General features: G+C 37.1%; 1 protein-coding gene across 1 annotated transcript in view; it reads right to left on the reverse strand.

The window, feature by feature from the left end:
- The window catches only part of Spef2 (sperm flagellar 2), a 157,118-nt gene that overhangs the window by 112,816 nt on the left and 26,749 nt on the right, over positions 1 to 17,553 (reverse strand). The window contains exons 6-9 of the mRNA XM_051182532.1: positions 17,116 to 17,180; positions 12,242 to 12,428; positions 10,032 to 10,220; positions 6,795 to 6,982 (exon numbers count right to left, since the gene is read on the reverse strand). Of these exons, the coding sequence (XP_051038489.1) occupies positions 6,795 to 6,982; positions 10,032 to 10,220; positions 12,242 to 12,428; positions 17,116 to 17,180 (629 nt within the window). The remainder of the gene's footprint in view (positions 1 to 6,794; positions 6,983 to 10,031; positions 10,221 to 12,241; positions 12,429 to 17,115; positions 17,181 to 17,553) is intronic.

The raw sequence follows: 17,553 nt of genomic DNA on the forward strand, positions 1-17,553 counted from the left end.
CATTGCTGGGTTTCTGAGAAATTTCTGTAAGTTGTTTAAGTCTCCATGTATGATGGAAGGTCTTTTTGTTTTATTCCTACTCTGAAGTTCAAATATTAGAGAAAAGATGCTGTGACTTCGTTGCATGGACACTTTTACAACATTCCTCACTATTTCTGGTGATTTTCTTTGTTTTCATGTCTGTTTTGTCTGATATCAAGATAAAATCTCATGTTTTATTTTATTAATTTGTACATCTTATATATATATTTTTTACCCAGAGTCTACATTTTATTTTATTTGAAATTAATTTCTTATAGATGTCATAAAGTTTGGTTATTTTTTTTGATCTCCTAATCAGTGTCTTTTAATTACTATATTTAGAGATTAAATTATCATATGAAGGTGAAGTCTATTAATTTGTATTTCTTTTAATCTATATGTAACATAGCCTGTATGGGTTACTTAGCATTTGCAACAGATGTTATATTGTGCATATGCAATTTTTTTCACAAAGGAAAACATCTAATTAGGGTGGGTTACATTTTCAGAGGTTTAGTCCATTATCATCATGGTGGGACATGATGGCATTCACGCAGACATGGTGCTAGGGAGTTCTACATCTTGGTGTAGAAGAATCCTGTTGCATAGGCAACAGGAAGTGAGCTTTGTACCATACCAAGTGTGGCTTCAGCAAAGGAGAACCCCACAGTGACGCACTTCTTCCAACAAGGTCACACCTACTTCAACAAAGCCATATCTTAGTACCACTCATTTTAGGGGCTATTGTTTTCAAACCACTACATTCCACTCCCTGACCTCTAAAGGCCTGTAGCCATATCATAATGCAGAAAGCGCATGTACAATTTATATGTCTACTAGCTAGCATCATTTTATCAATGAGAGAAAACAAAGAAACATGGTGTCTTTTATGTTTCTTTAAATTCATCTGATCGTAATGAAAGGTTTCCTCTGTGCATATTGTGAAGTATGTTTCACAGTGTCATACTTTCACTTCGCTTAATCTGCCTTCTCAGGAGAAGGAACCTCTTCTCACTCATCCTATTGCTTAATATGTTCTTCCTCTGATTTGCCTATTCCAAGTTTTTAGTTGCTGTTGTCATTTTTTTGTTTGTTTTTGTTTTGTTTTTATACAAGAGCTGCCTTCCTTGTAATAAAACAGTTAAGCACCCACTGAAGGGTAGGCATGCTGGTTGCAAATGTCATTATTAACTATCACCTAACAAAGTCAAATTTACCCGTCATTCATGACAGGTCTCTTTAAAAAACTTTTACATTTGTTTTTTTTATTTGTTTGAGTATTTTGCCTGAATGTACGTAAGTGTAGCACTTGAATGGCTGGTTCCTGCAGAGGTCAAAATAGACATGGAATTCCTTGGAATTGAAGTAATGCATAGTGTGACTCACCCCATGGATGCTGGGTCCTCTGAAAAAGCAACAAATGTTGCTTTTCTAACAAATTCTAAGCCATCTTTCCAGACCCTGGGGTATGAGACTATGGGTTAAGAATTCTTCTCTTTGGCACTTGAAAACTACTGTGTCACTTCTGGTTTCTTGGAAGAAATTATCTGTCATTTTAAATAGTTTTCTCTAAAGCTGTTTCCTTGGGGGCATTCATGGCACGTTCTTTCCTCAGTTTTCAGAAATGTAGCTATGATATATATGTCTCCATATGAACTTACTTGTATTTATCTTATTGGGCGTTTGCTTGAATTTTTGAATCTCTAGACAGATGTCTCTTGGCGAGTTCAAGAAACTATCAGATGATGTTTTTTTTTTAGCACACTTTAATAACTCCATTTATTTTCTCCTTCCAAGACTGACATGACATGTGTAATACTCTGTGTCTTGAGTTATCTCTACAGCCTAGAGGTCTAGAGCTTTGTCATCATACTGATCCTCTTAGTAGGGATTGGGACTTTTAGGTGGTAGGGTCCTGAAGGAATGTTGGGTTATGAGGGTGTGACTTAGAGGGGAATATTGGAACTCTAGCTTCTCTGTTCCAGTTCCTTGCTGCCATGCCCTAATAGGCTTCCCTACCACATACTTCCATCATGATTTCCTACCTTCCACAGGATCAAAGGAGCAAGGTTAAACAATCATGAACTATGGCTTCTGAAGACATGGATCAAAACAAAGATTCATCTTTATAAGATGTCTTGTCTCAGTATTTTTAGCAGTGACAGAAAACTGGCTGGGACTCCGTTTAATTTTTTAACCTACAGTCTCTGCTATTCACATTGGACAGTTTCTATTACTCTGTCTTCTGGTCATTGAGTCTTTTCTCTGCCCATTTTATCCTGCTGATGTGCCCAAACACTGAGCACTTATTTTGGGTACTGTACCTTTCCAATATAATATTTCCATTTAATACTATTTTTTTCATCTCTGTTCCATGACTACATTTTTTCGCATTTGTTTTAAGCAGCTCATATTTATTCACTGAAGCACTTTGCCATGGCTGCTTAAAATTCTTAATTAGATAATTGTAAGACCTCTGTCATCTACGTGTTGACATCTGCACTCATTTCCTACGGCTCTTATAACAACTTACCACAAACTGGATGGGAGAAAAGAATAATAATAGGTCATCTCACAAAGTGTTGAAAGCTGGAATTTGAAATTTTAGATGTCAGTAGGCCCAGTTATCCTCTGAAAATCATGGTGAGTCCTTTGTTGCTTTTTATATTTTTTGATGATCTGCTAGGAATATTTGGCTTTTCTTGCCTTGCAGCTCATTAATGCTTAGACTTTGTTATTACAGGATGCCTTTGCTTTGTTTCTTTTATCTTACAGTGATACCAGTTATGTTGAGTTAACCAACATCTCATCATAACCAATCACATCTGCAGTGTTCCTGCTTCTAAATAAGAGCACATTTACAATTTTATGAAAAATGCACTTCATTATATAACAGCATTATATATTGTCTTCTCACTTCCAGTCCGAGCTTTTTCTGGTTCTTGACATAATGGGGAGCACAAATTTTTGTGTCATAGTTTATAATACATTGAACCTCAGTTTTGGTTGCTTTTTCTGACAATGCTCTGGCAAAGGAAAATGGAAATATTATCTAATTATTGGCAAGTGTTGATAAAAATCCCTAAGTGTCTCTCCTGACACGTAAGAAAGGGAGACCACTGCAACTCTTGGAAGGAGGTAGGAAATTTGATTTGGCAGAGTCTCCATGATTTCTACAAAAGACACCTTCGTATCTGTGTGGGATATTTCAAGAGGCCCTCACTAACATAGCCCATTGATACTTCAAGGCTTTTCTTGTCACACTCAGGTGGAAATAGAAATGCCTCTTGCTTGATCTTCCTATCACCATCTTGATAAAAAGGTGAGCAGAGGTGAGGTTATGATTTTGCTCATGAAATTTGAGTAGAAAACAGTTGTTATTATCTAAAAAGTTACATTTTGATATCTTATTTCTGTACTGAAAAAGCTATAACATTAATGAGTCTGAAACAAAAATTAAGGTTTTATATGTATAGCATATTTGAAGCAAAAATAAAATACATGGAGGCCATTACTTTACAATTGTTAGACCTGAATTATCGACCATCTCACTTCTCTTCACATTTTCCTCTTTATGTGTGATGTATAACTGAAGCTTTACATGTATTTAATGGGAGGAATAGGGAAAAGTATATTTATTCCGCTTATCTCCAAATAGAACTAAATTTGATTTTGTTTCTTAAAATGATGGAAATTTTACTCTTGAACAAATTGGTACAGGAGACCGCTTCCTGAACATAACTCAAGAGGCACAGACACTGTGATTGACAATTAATAAATAGGACCTCCTCAAACTGAAAAGCTTCTGTAAGGCAAAGGACACAGTTGACAAGACCAAACAGCAACCCACAGACAGGGGAAAGGTTGCCACTATCCCCACATCTGACAGAGGGCTGATATCCAAAATATACAAAGAAATCAAGAAGCTAGTCAGCAAATAACCCTATTAAAAACAGGATACAGAACTGAAGAGAGAATTCTCAATAGAGGAAATCAAAAAGGCTGAAAGACACTTAAGAAAGTACTCAACATCCTTAGCTATCAGGGAAATGCAAATCAAAACTCTGAGATACCATCTTACTACTGCCAGAATGGCTAAAATTAGGAACATCAATGACAACCTATGCTGGACAGGATGTGGAGAAAGGGGAACACTCCTACACTGCTGGTAGGAGTGAAAACTTGTACAGCCATTGTGGAGATCAGTATGGGGTTCCTCAGGAAAATGGGAATTTTCCTGTAATCCCCCTCTTAGGCATATACCCAAACGATCCACGTCCATGCAACAAAGACATGTTAAACTATGTTCATGGCAGCATTATTTGTAATAGAAAGAACCTGGAAGCAATTTAGATGCCCCTCAACTGAAGAATGGATAAAGATGTGGCACATTTACACAATGGAATATTACTCTGCAAGGGGGGAGGGGAACAATGGAATCTTAAAATTCGCAGGGAAATGGATGGAACTTGAAGAAACCATCCTGAATGAGTAACCCAGTCACAAAAAGAGGAACATGGTATGTACTTATTCATATATGGATTTTAGACACAGAGCAAAGGATCACCAGCCTATAATACACATCTCCAGAGAAACTAGGATACAAGGAGGATTCTAAGAGACTCATACAAGGACCCTCATAGAAGGGGAAAGGAACAAGATCTCCCTAGCATATTGGGAGTGTGTGTGTGTGGGGGGGGGCTAGGAGAAAGAGAAAGGGAGGAAAGGAAAGCACGTGGGACTAGGAAGATTGAGTCAGGGGAGGAAGAGATGGGAGAGAGGGGCGGGAGAGACAGACAGAGACAGAGCGAGAGAGAGTAAAAGAGGGAGCCATTATAGGTTTGAAGAGAAAACTGACTTTAGAGAAATGTCCAGAGACCTACAAGACTAATCCCAACTAACAATTTGATCAACAGTGGAAAGGCTACCATAAATGCCCTTCCTTGATAATGAGATTGATGACTAACTTATCTACCATCATAGAGCTCTCATCTAGTAACTGATGGAAACAGAAGCAGACACCCACAGCTAAACACTGAGCCTAACTGGAATCCAGATGCGGAGAGGGAGGACAAGACCAGGCTACAGAATCCCACAGAGACAGCTGACCTGAACAAAGGGGAGCTCATGGACCCCCAGACTGATTGCTGGGAATCCAGCATTGGACTGACTCAGACCCCCTGAACATGGGTCTCATTTAGAAGGCCTGGGCAGTCTAAGGGACCTTTGACTGTGGAACCAGGATATTTCCCTTAGCCTAGAGGCAGGAGGGAGGGCCTAGTCCCTACTTTAAATGACTTGACAGATTTAGATGACCCCTCCAGGAAGGCATCACCCTATATGTGGAGTGGGGGTGGGGATGGGATGGGAGGGTGGTCAGGGGCATGGGAGGGTGAGAGGGGGGAGAGAGGGAGGGAGGGACGGAGAGGGAACTCGGATCGATATGTAAAATAAGAAAAATAAAAAAAGATGGACCTTTATTTGCTTAGAGATATCTGTGTCTAATTATGTATTTTTCACCTTTGATTCATTTCATTTTTAATATAAAAGTATTATAGTTCTTATAATCTGTTTTTAGCTATTGTAATTTGTGTCACTCTTTTCCTATGTCATTCATCACTTCTGCATATCTTTGTTCTTAAAATTTCAGAGCATTTGAATTTGTATTAACTTGTAATACAACATATTAGAATTATATAATATATAATATACAATGATAGAATATGTAATATAACAAAATATATTAAAACATAATTCAATTACTTCATTTTAAGTATAATTTATTTTCTGCTTATTAAGCTATATTGTAACTGTGATTAAAAAATGACATCATTACATGGTTACATTTAATAAATGGGTTTAGAAAACATACAGATAAAACCTTCTTTACACATAGGAGTAGGAGACCTTTCATCTTCCTTCTGCTGATCCCATGCTTCATTGCTTCTTGTTCCTCTCATTGTGAGGTCACAAGAAGAGTCACAAGAACTCCGGCCTGTACCAGCTAATGCACTACATGACCCTTGTGCTGTGGGAACACTTCAAGTTGTGTTTCACTCTAGCTTCTAGCAAGGCTTCGTGAACGATAGGCCTACGGGTCTAGATATTACATTTGCCTGAGAGTCTTCACTGAAGACTGTTTCTACTAGACACATTACATACAGGATATACTTTTGTCAAGGTAACATGAGAAAACTCTCTGAATGTCATGGAAAGTTTGATATTGTATAGGCCTAGAACTGAAGTGGAAATCATACAGCAGATTGTGTTTCTCTCTTTTTATTTAGGACTAGGATGGTAAGGGACAGTAAAGGACTCATCTACTGCTTAACTGTGCTTCAATGCATTCCTTGCCTGTAACTTCCTACTTTATATTTACATTATTTAAGTGTTCAACTTTTAATTATTATACTGACTTTTCAGTTTTTAATATCTTGACTCCACTGTAATTACACTGATTCCTTCTAGACAAAAGGCATTACAAAAGTAATTTAATCATTAGGAGATAGTCTCCAAACAATTTCACTCTCCAAGTAAGTTTGATGTGTTTCATAAATAATAACTGTTGTCTTGGCAAATAATTTAGACAAGACTAATGAATAAAGAGTTGCCTTACTCTAAATAATGCCAGAAAGTAATTGTTTCCCTAGGCTGTGCCTCTCATTCCCCATTCATGAAATAATCTTTACATATTGGTTGCATTTACTTTGCAGTAATACCATTCTCGCATCTGTAGTGACTTTGTTGTGTTAATTTTGCAAAGTGATACTTACTTATTTGTCAACAACCGATAGTCTGCCACTTTAGTGCATAAATCAAGTATTTGATCCAAAATTTCTCCACATATCCCATAATGCTTCTCAAAGCGTGCTTGAGCTCTTTCCATGGCCATCTTTTCATGAATTTCTTTCTCTCTCAAGTTTTGTTCTTTGAAATCAATCTTGGCTTGTTTGGCAAGAGCCTAAGAGGGGGTAAAAATGAACTCTAAGTCACTATTATTATGCAACTATTCATATGAAGATAATGCCATAATGCAAAAAAAAAAATAACCTTTAAATAGAATAAAGCCCCTTTATAAATCAGGGTTTAACTGATCAAGAATCAGTTTTCATTTCCTTAATACACAAGGTATTGGTGACAGCAAAAGCAGTGTTTTAGGCTCCATGACTAACTCATCAACAAAACAGATGACAGTGGAAAGTGGCATGCATGGGAAAAGATCAGTGTCACAAGAATAAATTGGATCTTAGGCTTTCCTGAAGATGTCTCAATTACATCATTTGCTAAGAGTCAAAATGGTTAGACTGGGTCAGCTGGCCCTTATGCATCTGTGAAAGTGTCCTTTTCACCAGGAACACAATCTGCTTTGACCACTTTACTGGCTAAATACGTGGTAAGTAGGTTTCAGTGCTTTGGGATAACACACTTGATAAACCAAGTTTTAAGTGTGTTTAAGTCTTAACTGCCTCAGTCTTTATAAATATATAATTTTCATTTGTAGAAACATCTATGTCTATAAACAGCAATTAGATATTTAAACACTTTATTACCACCTTCTGTTTAGTTCGTATGGCAACAATCCTTTTGTTTAGATCATTCTTTACATAAAACACAGGCTAGCTAAGCTGAAAGCAACACAATGCTTAGTTGGAGGGATTCTGATGATCAAGTGCCACCTTTGAGAAGATGTTGCCAGCTGTTTCAGAAATCAGATTATGTGCTAAACTGCCTCACTAACAGGATCTACCTCCTGTGACTTAATTCAGTCAGTAGAAAATAGAAATTAATGTGGGTTTTGGAGGAACTGCTTACAAATTCAAGTCCCAGTTTGTGCACAGGATTCAAGGAGGGATATTAATAATTTTAGTATACCTCCCCAATATCAACAGAACCATTTCATCTGAACAAGTAGTTTTTATTACAATACTGCTGATAAATGGTAAGATTTATGATAATGGGCTTGGGCATGGTGGAGCATACCTTTAATCCCAGCACTCAGGAAGTAGAGGCAGGCAGATCTGAGTTCAAGGCCAGGATGGTCTATAGAGCTAGTTCCAGAATAGCCAGGGCTACACAGAGAAACCCTGTCTCAAAAAAAAAAAAAATACATATGATAATGTATTGCCATGGAAAGCCCATCATTTATTTTGCTGTTGCTGTCTTATTTAGCATGTTTAGTTTTAATTTCACTGGGATAGATGATCTCTACGATCCGTCTAGTGTATTTGGTAGATTTGGAATGACACTGGGACTTTTCATTACCATCTTGTTTCAGAAGCCCTGTTCATGTAGATCATGTAGATTATTTACAAATGAGACTAGGAGCTTCATGTTGTGTTCCTTGCTATCAAGAAGAACACAGATGAGAAAGGAACTTGACAATGATGAGAATTTACAGTGATACTAAAAATACATGGGGAAACTGGTTCTCCACAAGGACCAAAACATTGGAAGGAAATGACAGAATAGCTTTCATCCTGGGCTGCCTCTGGTGGTGGTTCCTGACCTCCTCATTGTTTTCCATGCTTTCCTTTTTGCCTCCCTGCTTCCATTCCTGTCTTCCTCTGTCTCATCTTGGCTTCCTCCTTGTCTGGCTTCTTTTCCATTCACCTATTTTGTCTCCCTGATCCATTTTACCTTCACCCTCCACTGTGTGCTAGACTCACCATACTTTCCTAACTCATCACACCAATGTATGCAGCAGCCCTAAAAGAAGAAAGGGGAAATGTAAAATGGATGAGCTTGGGCTACAGAGACCTACAAGAAGGCTCTACTCCTGATAAGCTAGGTGACTTTTAAACTTTTGGCTTCTCTTTCCTTGTGTGTCAAATGCAGATACAGATAGTATTCATGTGTAATTTTTGCAAGAATTATATATACATGTGATGTAAATTGTGATTTGAAGAAAATGCTCAAAATGTGATTAATTATTATTCATAACAATAAGTGGCACAATTTAAAATCAAGAGCTAATCATTTAGATGAAATGTGCTTTATCGTGGAGTATCACATGCTGAACACCAGGCTTTTGTTTCCTGCAAGCCCTGCTCTTTTGTCCAGACACATGTGCAAATGTTTAACGACAGCAGTGCAAGCTGCCTGAAACGCAGAGAGCAGGAGCTCCAATCTCCACCATCAAGTCTGACAAATTGATGAAATAAACTTGGGTTCCCCACTGGGAAATAGATAAAAGTCAAAATAATACATGGACAAAAAATTCTATTTTTGTCATAAGAAACCATCCACATAAAGTACAGGAGAAATGGGATGCAGTAAATGAGTAATAGATTGGATATTTTCATTTTCAACTTTCAGAATATCCTCGTAGTGAAGGACATGCCTAGTAGACAGATCTTGGCTTCTGGACACTGTACTCATTGACAATAAATTAAAGTACTCCACCTACCTCCCCACAGATTACTATAGTCTAGAGGAAGGAGCAGTACAATATAGGTTAGAGAAATAGTCCTACCAAAAGTGATGAATTGTTTATTTAAAACTAATTTACTAAAAGAAATCCTCTTAAAACTCTTTCTGCCTCAGAATAATTGCTTTAAATTGTCAGTACCAGTGCCTACACTAGTAACTTTGTCCAACTTCAGACATGAGGAAGTCTCTTGGGTGTCTGAGGTAAAAACATAATGGCTCAAGGACGTGAAACTAGATACTCAACACTGGCCTTCTGTCAGTAACATTGTGTCTGAAGAGAGTGGAGAGACGAAGTGTTTCACACCCACTAGCAGGCACAGAGGCACACACTGTCACCAATGTTTAGGAACTCAGCGAATGTTAACACAGTCCTCACGAATGCTTCCTGAGGAATCATTGGAATGAGAACTCCAAAGGCAAGCAGAATGACTAGAGACAGGTGAACCCTGGACTGGTGGCAAGCACGCAATGCTTAGAATCAAGCCTTCTGGTGGAGGCTGCATTGTGAAGGGGCTGCCTCCTCCCTTGTCAGTTATGTGACATGATGACGAAATACGATTTTGAATAAAGAGTTTATTTACCGCTTCTCGATCAAGAGCCTCCTGGAAATCCTTAAGTCGTCTTTCTTCGTATTGCTTCTCTCTGAAAATTCTATTTTGCCACAACACTTCCTTTTCGTGCCGAACATGCATGAGCTGCACGGCAATTCTCCGCTCCTGCTGGGACTGACGCATCAGCCGGTGAATCAACTGCTCCTCCCGATAGGCCTCCTGAGAACACCAGCACAGGAGCCAATGACTTGTCAAAGCCAAGTCCAGATCATCCACTGGACTCAGACGTCAGTGTGTAAATGATGTATGAAAGTCATGGCAGTCATCTAAGTCAGGTTTTGCTTTTTAGTTTAAATTTAACACCACACACACACACACACACACACACTACAAATAATTGCAATAGTCTATTCATTAATTAAGGTCAATACCAAATCTTTCTAAAAACCTTGCACAAGCAGTTCAGCTTTGCAGGGTACTCTTTTTGATTAGGTGGTAATGAAGGACTTAGACAAATAATTCTCTAAACGACCAGAATTTCTTTATCTAAGTAGAGGTATCATATGGGAAAAGGAGGTAAGTGGAGTTCTCAAAGGGGACTTGGAAGAATAGCAATGTTTCTAATTTAACACCCAACAATCCAATGATTTGTAGAGACACTTGTGGATCAATAATGTCATCATCTTACTATGTAGCACTATAGGAGGAATACTGTACTTTTTTTTTCAAAAGAAAGATACAAATAACACTCTGAGGTAAATGCTGAAACCTAAACTTTCCGCTGACTTTAAAACTTTAAGTTCAACAGAAAATGAATAGACATTTCTTCTGTTCATATGATGTCTTAGATAAAGTCATGAACAATTTCATAACAGTTCTGTCTAGTTATTAAATTCTAAAAGCATGTCATTGTTAATAATTATCTCCTTATTATCCATTACTAGAAGAAGAGCAGAATGCAAAAATGGCCACACTTTCTTCCCTTCAATTATTCATAGCTCTGCATTATGGCCTTATATGAACAGCCAATGATAAGAATCCGTTGTTCGACTCCTTAAATATGGCATATGGTGTGACCATTAACTTAACTGATAACTGAGGCATCAGCCAAAAACAGCCATAAAACAACAACAACAACAACAAAACAACCATAAAGACATCAAAGGACCCTTGAGGTTTGGCTTCTAAAATTCTTTTAATGGCCATTGTGTACATGACCTGATCTACTAGAAAATGAAAGATATTAAGAGAATGTACTTGTCTTCTAAGCAGGATCCCATCAGGCGTTGGGGTCAGCCAGCACCAGCCAACCTTAACAGACCAGCCAAGAGGAGCAAAGTGTAGCTGGGTTCAGCCCCGGGTGCCACTGTATTGTGGTCTAGTTTGGAACAGACAAGCCACAGTTTCATAGTTTTTGAAATATAAAATTGCTTCATTATTCTAAATGAATATGCTATGTTTATGTAGTAAGGCAATTTGGCTGTCAAAATGTACTCTGGTTAGCCAACCCTTATAAGAAACAACTTGGTTTGGTTGGAGAGAGAGCGGGGGGGGGGGGGAGAGCATAGAGAAATTGTGAGATAGCTGTATCAAGTCTGAGTGTGCTGCTTCAGTTTAAAGACCTATAAGGACCTTCACATAAGAGTTAAGTGGGAAAGATTTTGTTGCTGTTGTTCTATATGGAATTAGTTCTCATTTCAGAAATGGATTTACTAAAATTTCAGTGAAATGTAAGATAGTGTCTCATATTAAGTAAGATACATGACTGTTGCTGGTAAGGAAGGCAACAACCCAAGAACATAGATATTATCCTCTATTTGGAATGGGTAAATGAAAACAATAGGACTCACTTCTATCTTAACTTTATTTACATATTTAGGGAAAATTTCTAAGAATATGTAATCTAGAATAGTCTCATTTTACAACCCACTGTTGTAAATAAAGAAAAGTGGTGCTCGACAGATTCCATGTGACAGGGTTCAAGCAGAGAGGTTTTATATTTGGGAAAATCATAAAAAGGGAAAAGGGGATGGGGGGAAGACCAGCCTTCAAGGACAGGAGCAGGAGAGAGGAAAAGGTGCAGAGAGGCAGGGAGGGAGAGAGGGAGAGAGGAACGAATATATATATATGTGTATATATATATATATATATATATATATATATATATATATATATGAGAGAGACTATATATTCTGAGCTGCTCAGCAATTTTATAGTAGTGCTAACATTAGCTATCTTACCTCCTGTGCTTCATGGGCTATTAACTGGTCCATCAACAACCTTCGCCGTCTTTTCTCCCTTTGCTCACGAGCAAAAGCATCTTCTTCTAGGCGTTTCTGGATCTTTTTAATGTAGTCATCATCTGAATAAGTGTTTAACAAATCGGTAGCTGTCTGGTCTGTTGTTTCTAAAGAAGTCTTGGATGCACTAAAGGTAACAAGTTTTTGTTAGGTTTTCACACAATGTAATTACATGCCCCTTAATTGTGATCATGGAAGACTTCTGGAGAAGGCTGTTCATTGTTAATCTATTGATAAAAGCACTGAATAAATGTTGAAGCCTGTGGCTGATTTGTAGATTCCATTTGCTTTAGTTCAGTATTTAGCGCTCTCTCTCTCTCTCTCTCTCTCTCTCTCTCTCTCTCCCTCCCTCCCTCTCTCTGAGGTCCATAACACAGCTTTTTTTCTTAAGCCCATCTCTTCTTTCCTTAGCTCTTCTACTCTTCAGTCTAACTAGAGATTTTGGTTTCTCCTACATTTTCTTATTGATCTTTTTCTTCTCTTGTTTTAACTCAACAATAGACAAACTCTTTGTAATTAAATGTTAGGGAAGACACTTCAGTGACAAAAGACTAGCCATAATCAGTGTCAGCTTCCTGAGAATACCTGTACAGATAACCCCATTTACAGAGTATTTACTATTACTCTGTTCTCATCTACAGTGGTGCAAGTTACTCTAAGTATTCCCAGATGGATTTAGGACTTCTTAGGGCAGTGTCCCAGCCTTTGTTATGAACTTAGCAGCTCAAAGCTGGCCTGCTACTAAGATTCAGCATAATTCAAATCGGGCATCAACATAGGTCTTCCCAAAAGAAGATGAACACCTCAAGTTCAATAAAATAAATGGTTCCTTTGCATTAAATTCATAGTCATTTAAAAGCTATCATTAGAAATAAAAGAAAAATCTTATGTGCATAGCAACTGAATAAATTCTCATCTGCATATGTCTTTAAAAAGCCACTGGGATGCCTTAATACAGCTGCATAAGATATACGAAAATGTTACTAGCCAAGAAATAGGGAGTTTATATTATAAGTCATTTTTGTGTGTTATCACGGACACATTTAATAAAGAAAAAAAGAATTTATTTAGAAAAAGCAAGGGCATTTTAGTAAAGTGTTTCATGACTGAAGAGTCATCAATTTTCATAGAGGCAAAATTTCTACTGCAAAAGCATGTTTAGTGTAAGAATAATACACATTTATTATATAGATCCTATAAGATTCTAGATCATAATTTGTAGGTTTGCTGCTCCCAGCTAAACTTTGGGACCACAGGAAAAGTATACTTCTCGTGTTCTCTGTACAAACATTTGGTGTGGCTAAATTTCAATACTATGCAGAGGATCATTGTAAGATGTAGTTATAAAACAATATGATTCTGATTGCTTTATCCACAGTGGATTGTATTCTGTCCTGAGAGGGAGGAGCTAAGGATAAACTGTTTAAGAACCCAATAAACAGGTGGACAAAGGCAGAACTGATCTTTGCTTATTAATATTTAATAAACTCAAAGCCTATCATGGGACGTCTAATCTCCAGATGTTGAAGGTAAAGGCAGGTGAATTTCTGTGAGTTCAATGCTATCATGGTTTAGTTCATGCCATCAATAATTATACAGTGAGACCCCCCCACCTTCAAAAATGAATTAAAAAATCCTTTGGGCCAGTTTCAAAAACAATTTTTAAAGGTTAGTACAATTAAATCTTTGTGGGAGTTATGTGGTCATTCAGCAAAATTCTTACTGTTCTTTTACCTAACTGTGCTGTTACAAAGATTCTGTTCTGGTTAAGTACAGGTTAACTGCCTCCTAAACAGTGTGTTTATGCTGCCAAAAATCTACCTAGTTCATGAATTCTCTGTTATTTATCAGTCAGTCCATCATGCTTCCATCAGCCCACCAATTCATCCATCAGCTCAGGAGCTATCAAAGACTTCAAATGCAAGGTAATGAAGGGACTGAAAATGTTACATTCCCTGACTCAAGCATTGCATTATTCAAAAATGCATTAAAATATTCCATTGTTTCCCATAAATTTATATTTCTTAATCAATTATTAAACACATTATTGAAAGACATTAAAATGCTAGCTATGCTGATTAGATTTTAATTAATGCCTATCTATATAAATCAGATTATCATACCATATGATTTTGTATAATTAAAATAATGAAAAATTAAAAATAAAAGAAAGCTATATGATGATTTCATTGAAGGTATATTTATTTTATTACACATGGATGTCTTGAAGACCGTAGTTATATTTTATTGATAGTTGATTGTTTACCAAACAGTCATAGAGAATAATGGCTTTTTACACAGGAATTATCAGTATAGAAACTTTGTCAAATATATATTTTGAGTATTTCTTGATATGTCTATCACCCCCAAATGTCAAACTACCTCATACAAACAGATTATTGATAGTATTTATTATTTGTCTAAAACAAACAAACAGCTAATGAATAGTGTACATGTGGGGGCAGGGCTATTATGGGAGCCGCCACAAAAGTAAAAGGGTTTGCTTTGAAGTGACATCCATTGTTTCTGAAGGACTTTTCAGGCATGGGCAGCAAAAGAGGCAACCGCTGAAACGGTTCTTCAAATGCAAGCTGTTTGGACACACACACACACACACACACACACACACACACACACACACACACCACGTACAAAGATAATAAAGAAAAAGGGAAGGGTATGGAAGGGATTAGAGGCAGGGTATCTGGGAAGGGTTGGAGAGAGAAAAAGGAAAGGGGAAAGTGGTGTAATCCTATGATAATTAAAACACATATTACAATAATTTAAACACTTTTTTTGCAGCAAGCTAGCATGAAGTTTCCAAATGATTCTAGAACCTCCTCAGCTAAAATGTCAAAATGAATTTTAAAAGTAGTTTGTGATTTTAAAACAAGGTTTTTAAAAAGCCTATTGTCCTATAACTTTGATTTTCTTGCTCAGTTCCCCTCAAACCAATGCTTTCTAGTAATTTTCTTTTTCTTTTTGTGGCCATTGGAGAAGCTATTTGTGCAACACATGGCAAGGGATTTCTTTCCATATGAGGCTGCTCTGAGCTACAGAGAACTGGCTCCATGGTGGCTCACCAGCTGTGTGATTTCCTACACTGCCACTTGAGAAGGGGGCACTTTATTCTATGCCTACTGCCAAGTTCCCTTGGAAATTTCTGAAAGGATTAAATAGAACCTTCTGGGAAACACACACAAACACACACACACACACACACACACACATACACACATGTACACGTACACACACACACACACTAATTAAATAAATAAAAACAAAAACAAAGGAACAGAAAGGAATTGAAAGAATAGCCTAGACAAAGTGCCACCCATGCTTACGGATGGGTGCTATGACAGTGATTACATTACATTATCAAAAGCAATGTATAGATTCTGGATGTTCACCACAAAAAAATTCTTCATAGAACTAGGAATACCATAGATATCCAAGGCAATCTAAGCAAGAAGAGAAATTCTGATAATATTTTAATATCTGATATCAAAAAATAAAACTGACTTGGCAACAAATTCATTATAATAAGGTTCAAAACCAGATATGTATACCAGCAGGATGGAATGCAGTGTCAAGAAATGAATGCATGCAGCTACAGCCACTTGGGTTTTGACACAGGTACCAAACTTGCACTGGAGGAAATATGGCCTCCTCTGCAAATACTGCTGGGTAACCACATGAAAATCAGTTAAAAATGACTCAAAGACTGTAAGACTCTGAAATAACGGGTATAGATAAAGATACAAACTCATTGTAAAGGACTCAGTAGTCCGGAAAATGATAGTAAGAACTAATGAATGGGCCTGAATGAAATTCATATCTCTCACATGGCAAGAGAGACAATAAAACATGAAGAGACAAGGGCAGAATGGCAGATCTTTCTTGTCACCTATGCACCTTGAATTCTGGTTTTAGGGGATGGAAGCCATGCTAAGGAAGAGCATGGAGATCAAGGCAGGGCGTCAGGAATTTGTACAGAAGGTAGTAGAAAGGAAAATAGGTATATTTTCCATTTTTCTTGACTTTCTTTTCATATCTGACCTTCGTACTATTTCTTTCCTGACTTTCCATTCTTCAGTGAACTCCATAATTCCCTCATTCTGAAACATTAAGATGGAATTGAAGTATGTTGTTTACTCATGGATTTTCTTTTAATATGGAATTTTTTCATGTTCTGTAAGATGTAAATGTATAGAGCTTGGATAGTTTTAATTTTTAGAGGCAGAAAACCCTACACTGCTCCTACAGGAGTTAATTGAATTACAGCCTCTAATGGGTTATTTTTAAGGACCTTCAATAAGAAATAAAAGGACATGTGATGTTTATATTTAGGTAAGTGAAGATATTAAGGGGGCACAATTTACAGAAGAAAACTAATATTTGGCGAAAAACCTCATTCAACAACATCTTATTGCTATACTCTTTGATAAACACAGAGAGTGTGGCATGAAAGAAATTGAACTAGAGTCTGATTGTGGTTTTCCTGTGGAACATTTACAATAGTGTAGCAATTTTAGTAAATGTTTTGAAATGTATGTGAACTCAGAAAAATAAACACAGCATGAGAAAGTAAACTGACTTTACATCTCCTGATCCCCACTTTCCTAGTCTAGATCAAGATTGTTAGTGAGTGAAAAATCTGAATTTTAAGTCACGTTATCTTCTTGTCTTTTATATACACCTTTAATAAACTTTCAAAGTGGAAGATCCCTAAGTAACTTTGCTACACGAACCATTTGTAAATATTCAAAGGTTATCCATAGCACATTTGTGTCACATAAAACATTGTATCCTACCTTTCTTTGGCTTGGAGATCCTTTTTTATTAGTGCTTCAAATTTCTTGATCTCATTGGCTACATCCTTTAAAGAAAAGTCACCATCAGTTCCTTGCCTTTAAAAGCCACTGAGAAACTTCATGTTCAACCAGTTATAGATGGCAACACATAGTGCTAATTCAAAATAGTTAAGAGCAAGATAAGAGAAGCTGCCTTAGGAATACTTTTATAATTCTGATTTGTTATTTTAGATGAGGCCAATCTAAATCAATATAGAAATTGTCTAACCTGTAGCACTTGATGATTCCATCTTTTTCTTTTTAAAATTGTATGTGAATGTGCATATGTGTGTATGTGATGTGGGAATGTGTGTGTGTGTGTGTGTGTGTGTGTGTGTGTGTGTGTGTGTGTGTGTTGTACATCCCGCTGCCCCTCTGGAGGTGAGAGGACAACCCCCC

This window comes from Phodopus roborovskii, unplaced genomic scaffold, assembly GCF_943737965.1.
Source record: "Phodopus roborovskii unplaced genomic scaffold, PHOROB, whole genome shotgun sequence".
NCBI lineage: Eukaryota > Metazoa > Chordata > Mammalia > Rodentia > Cricetidae > Phodopus > Phodopus roborovskii.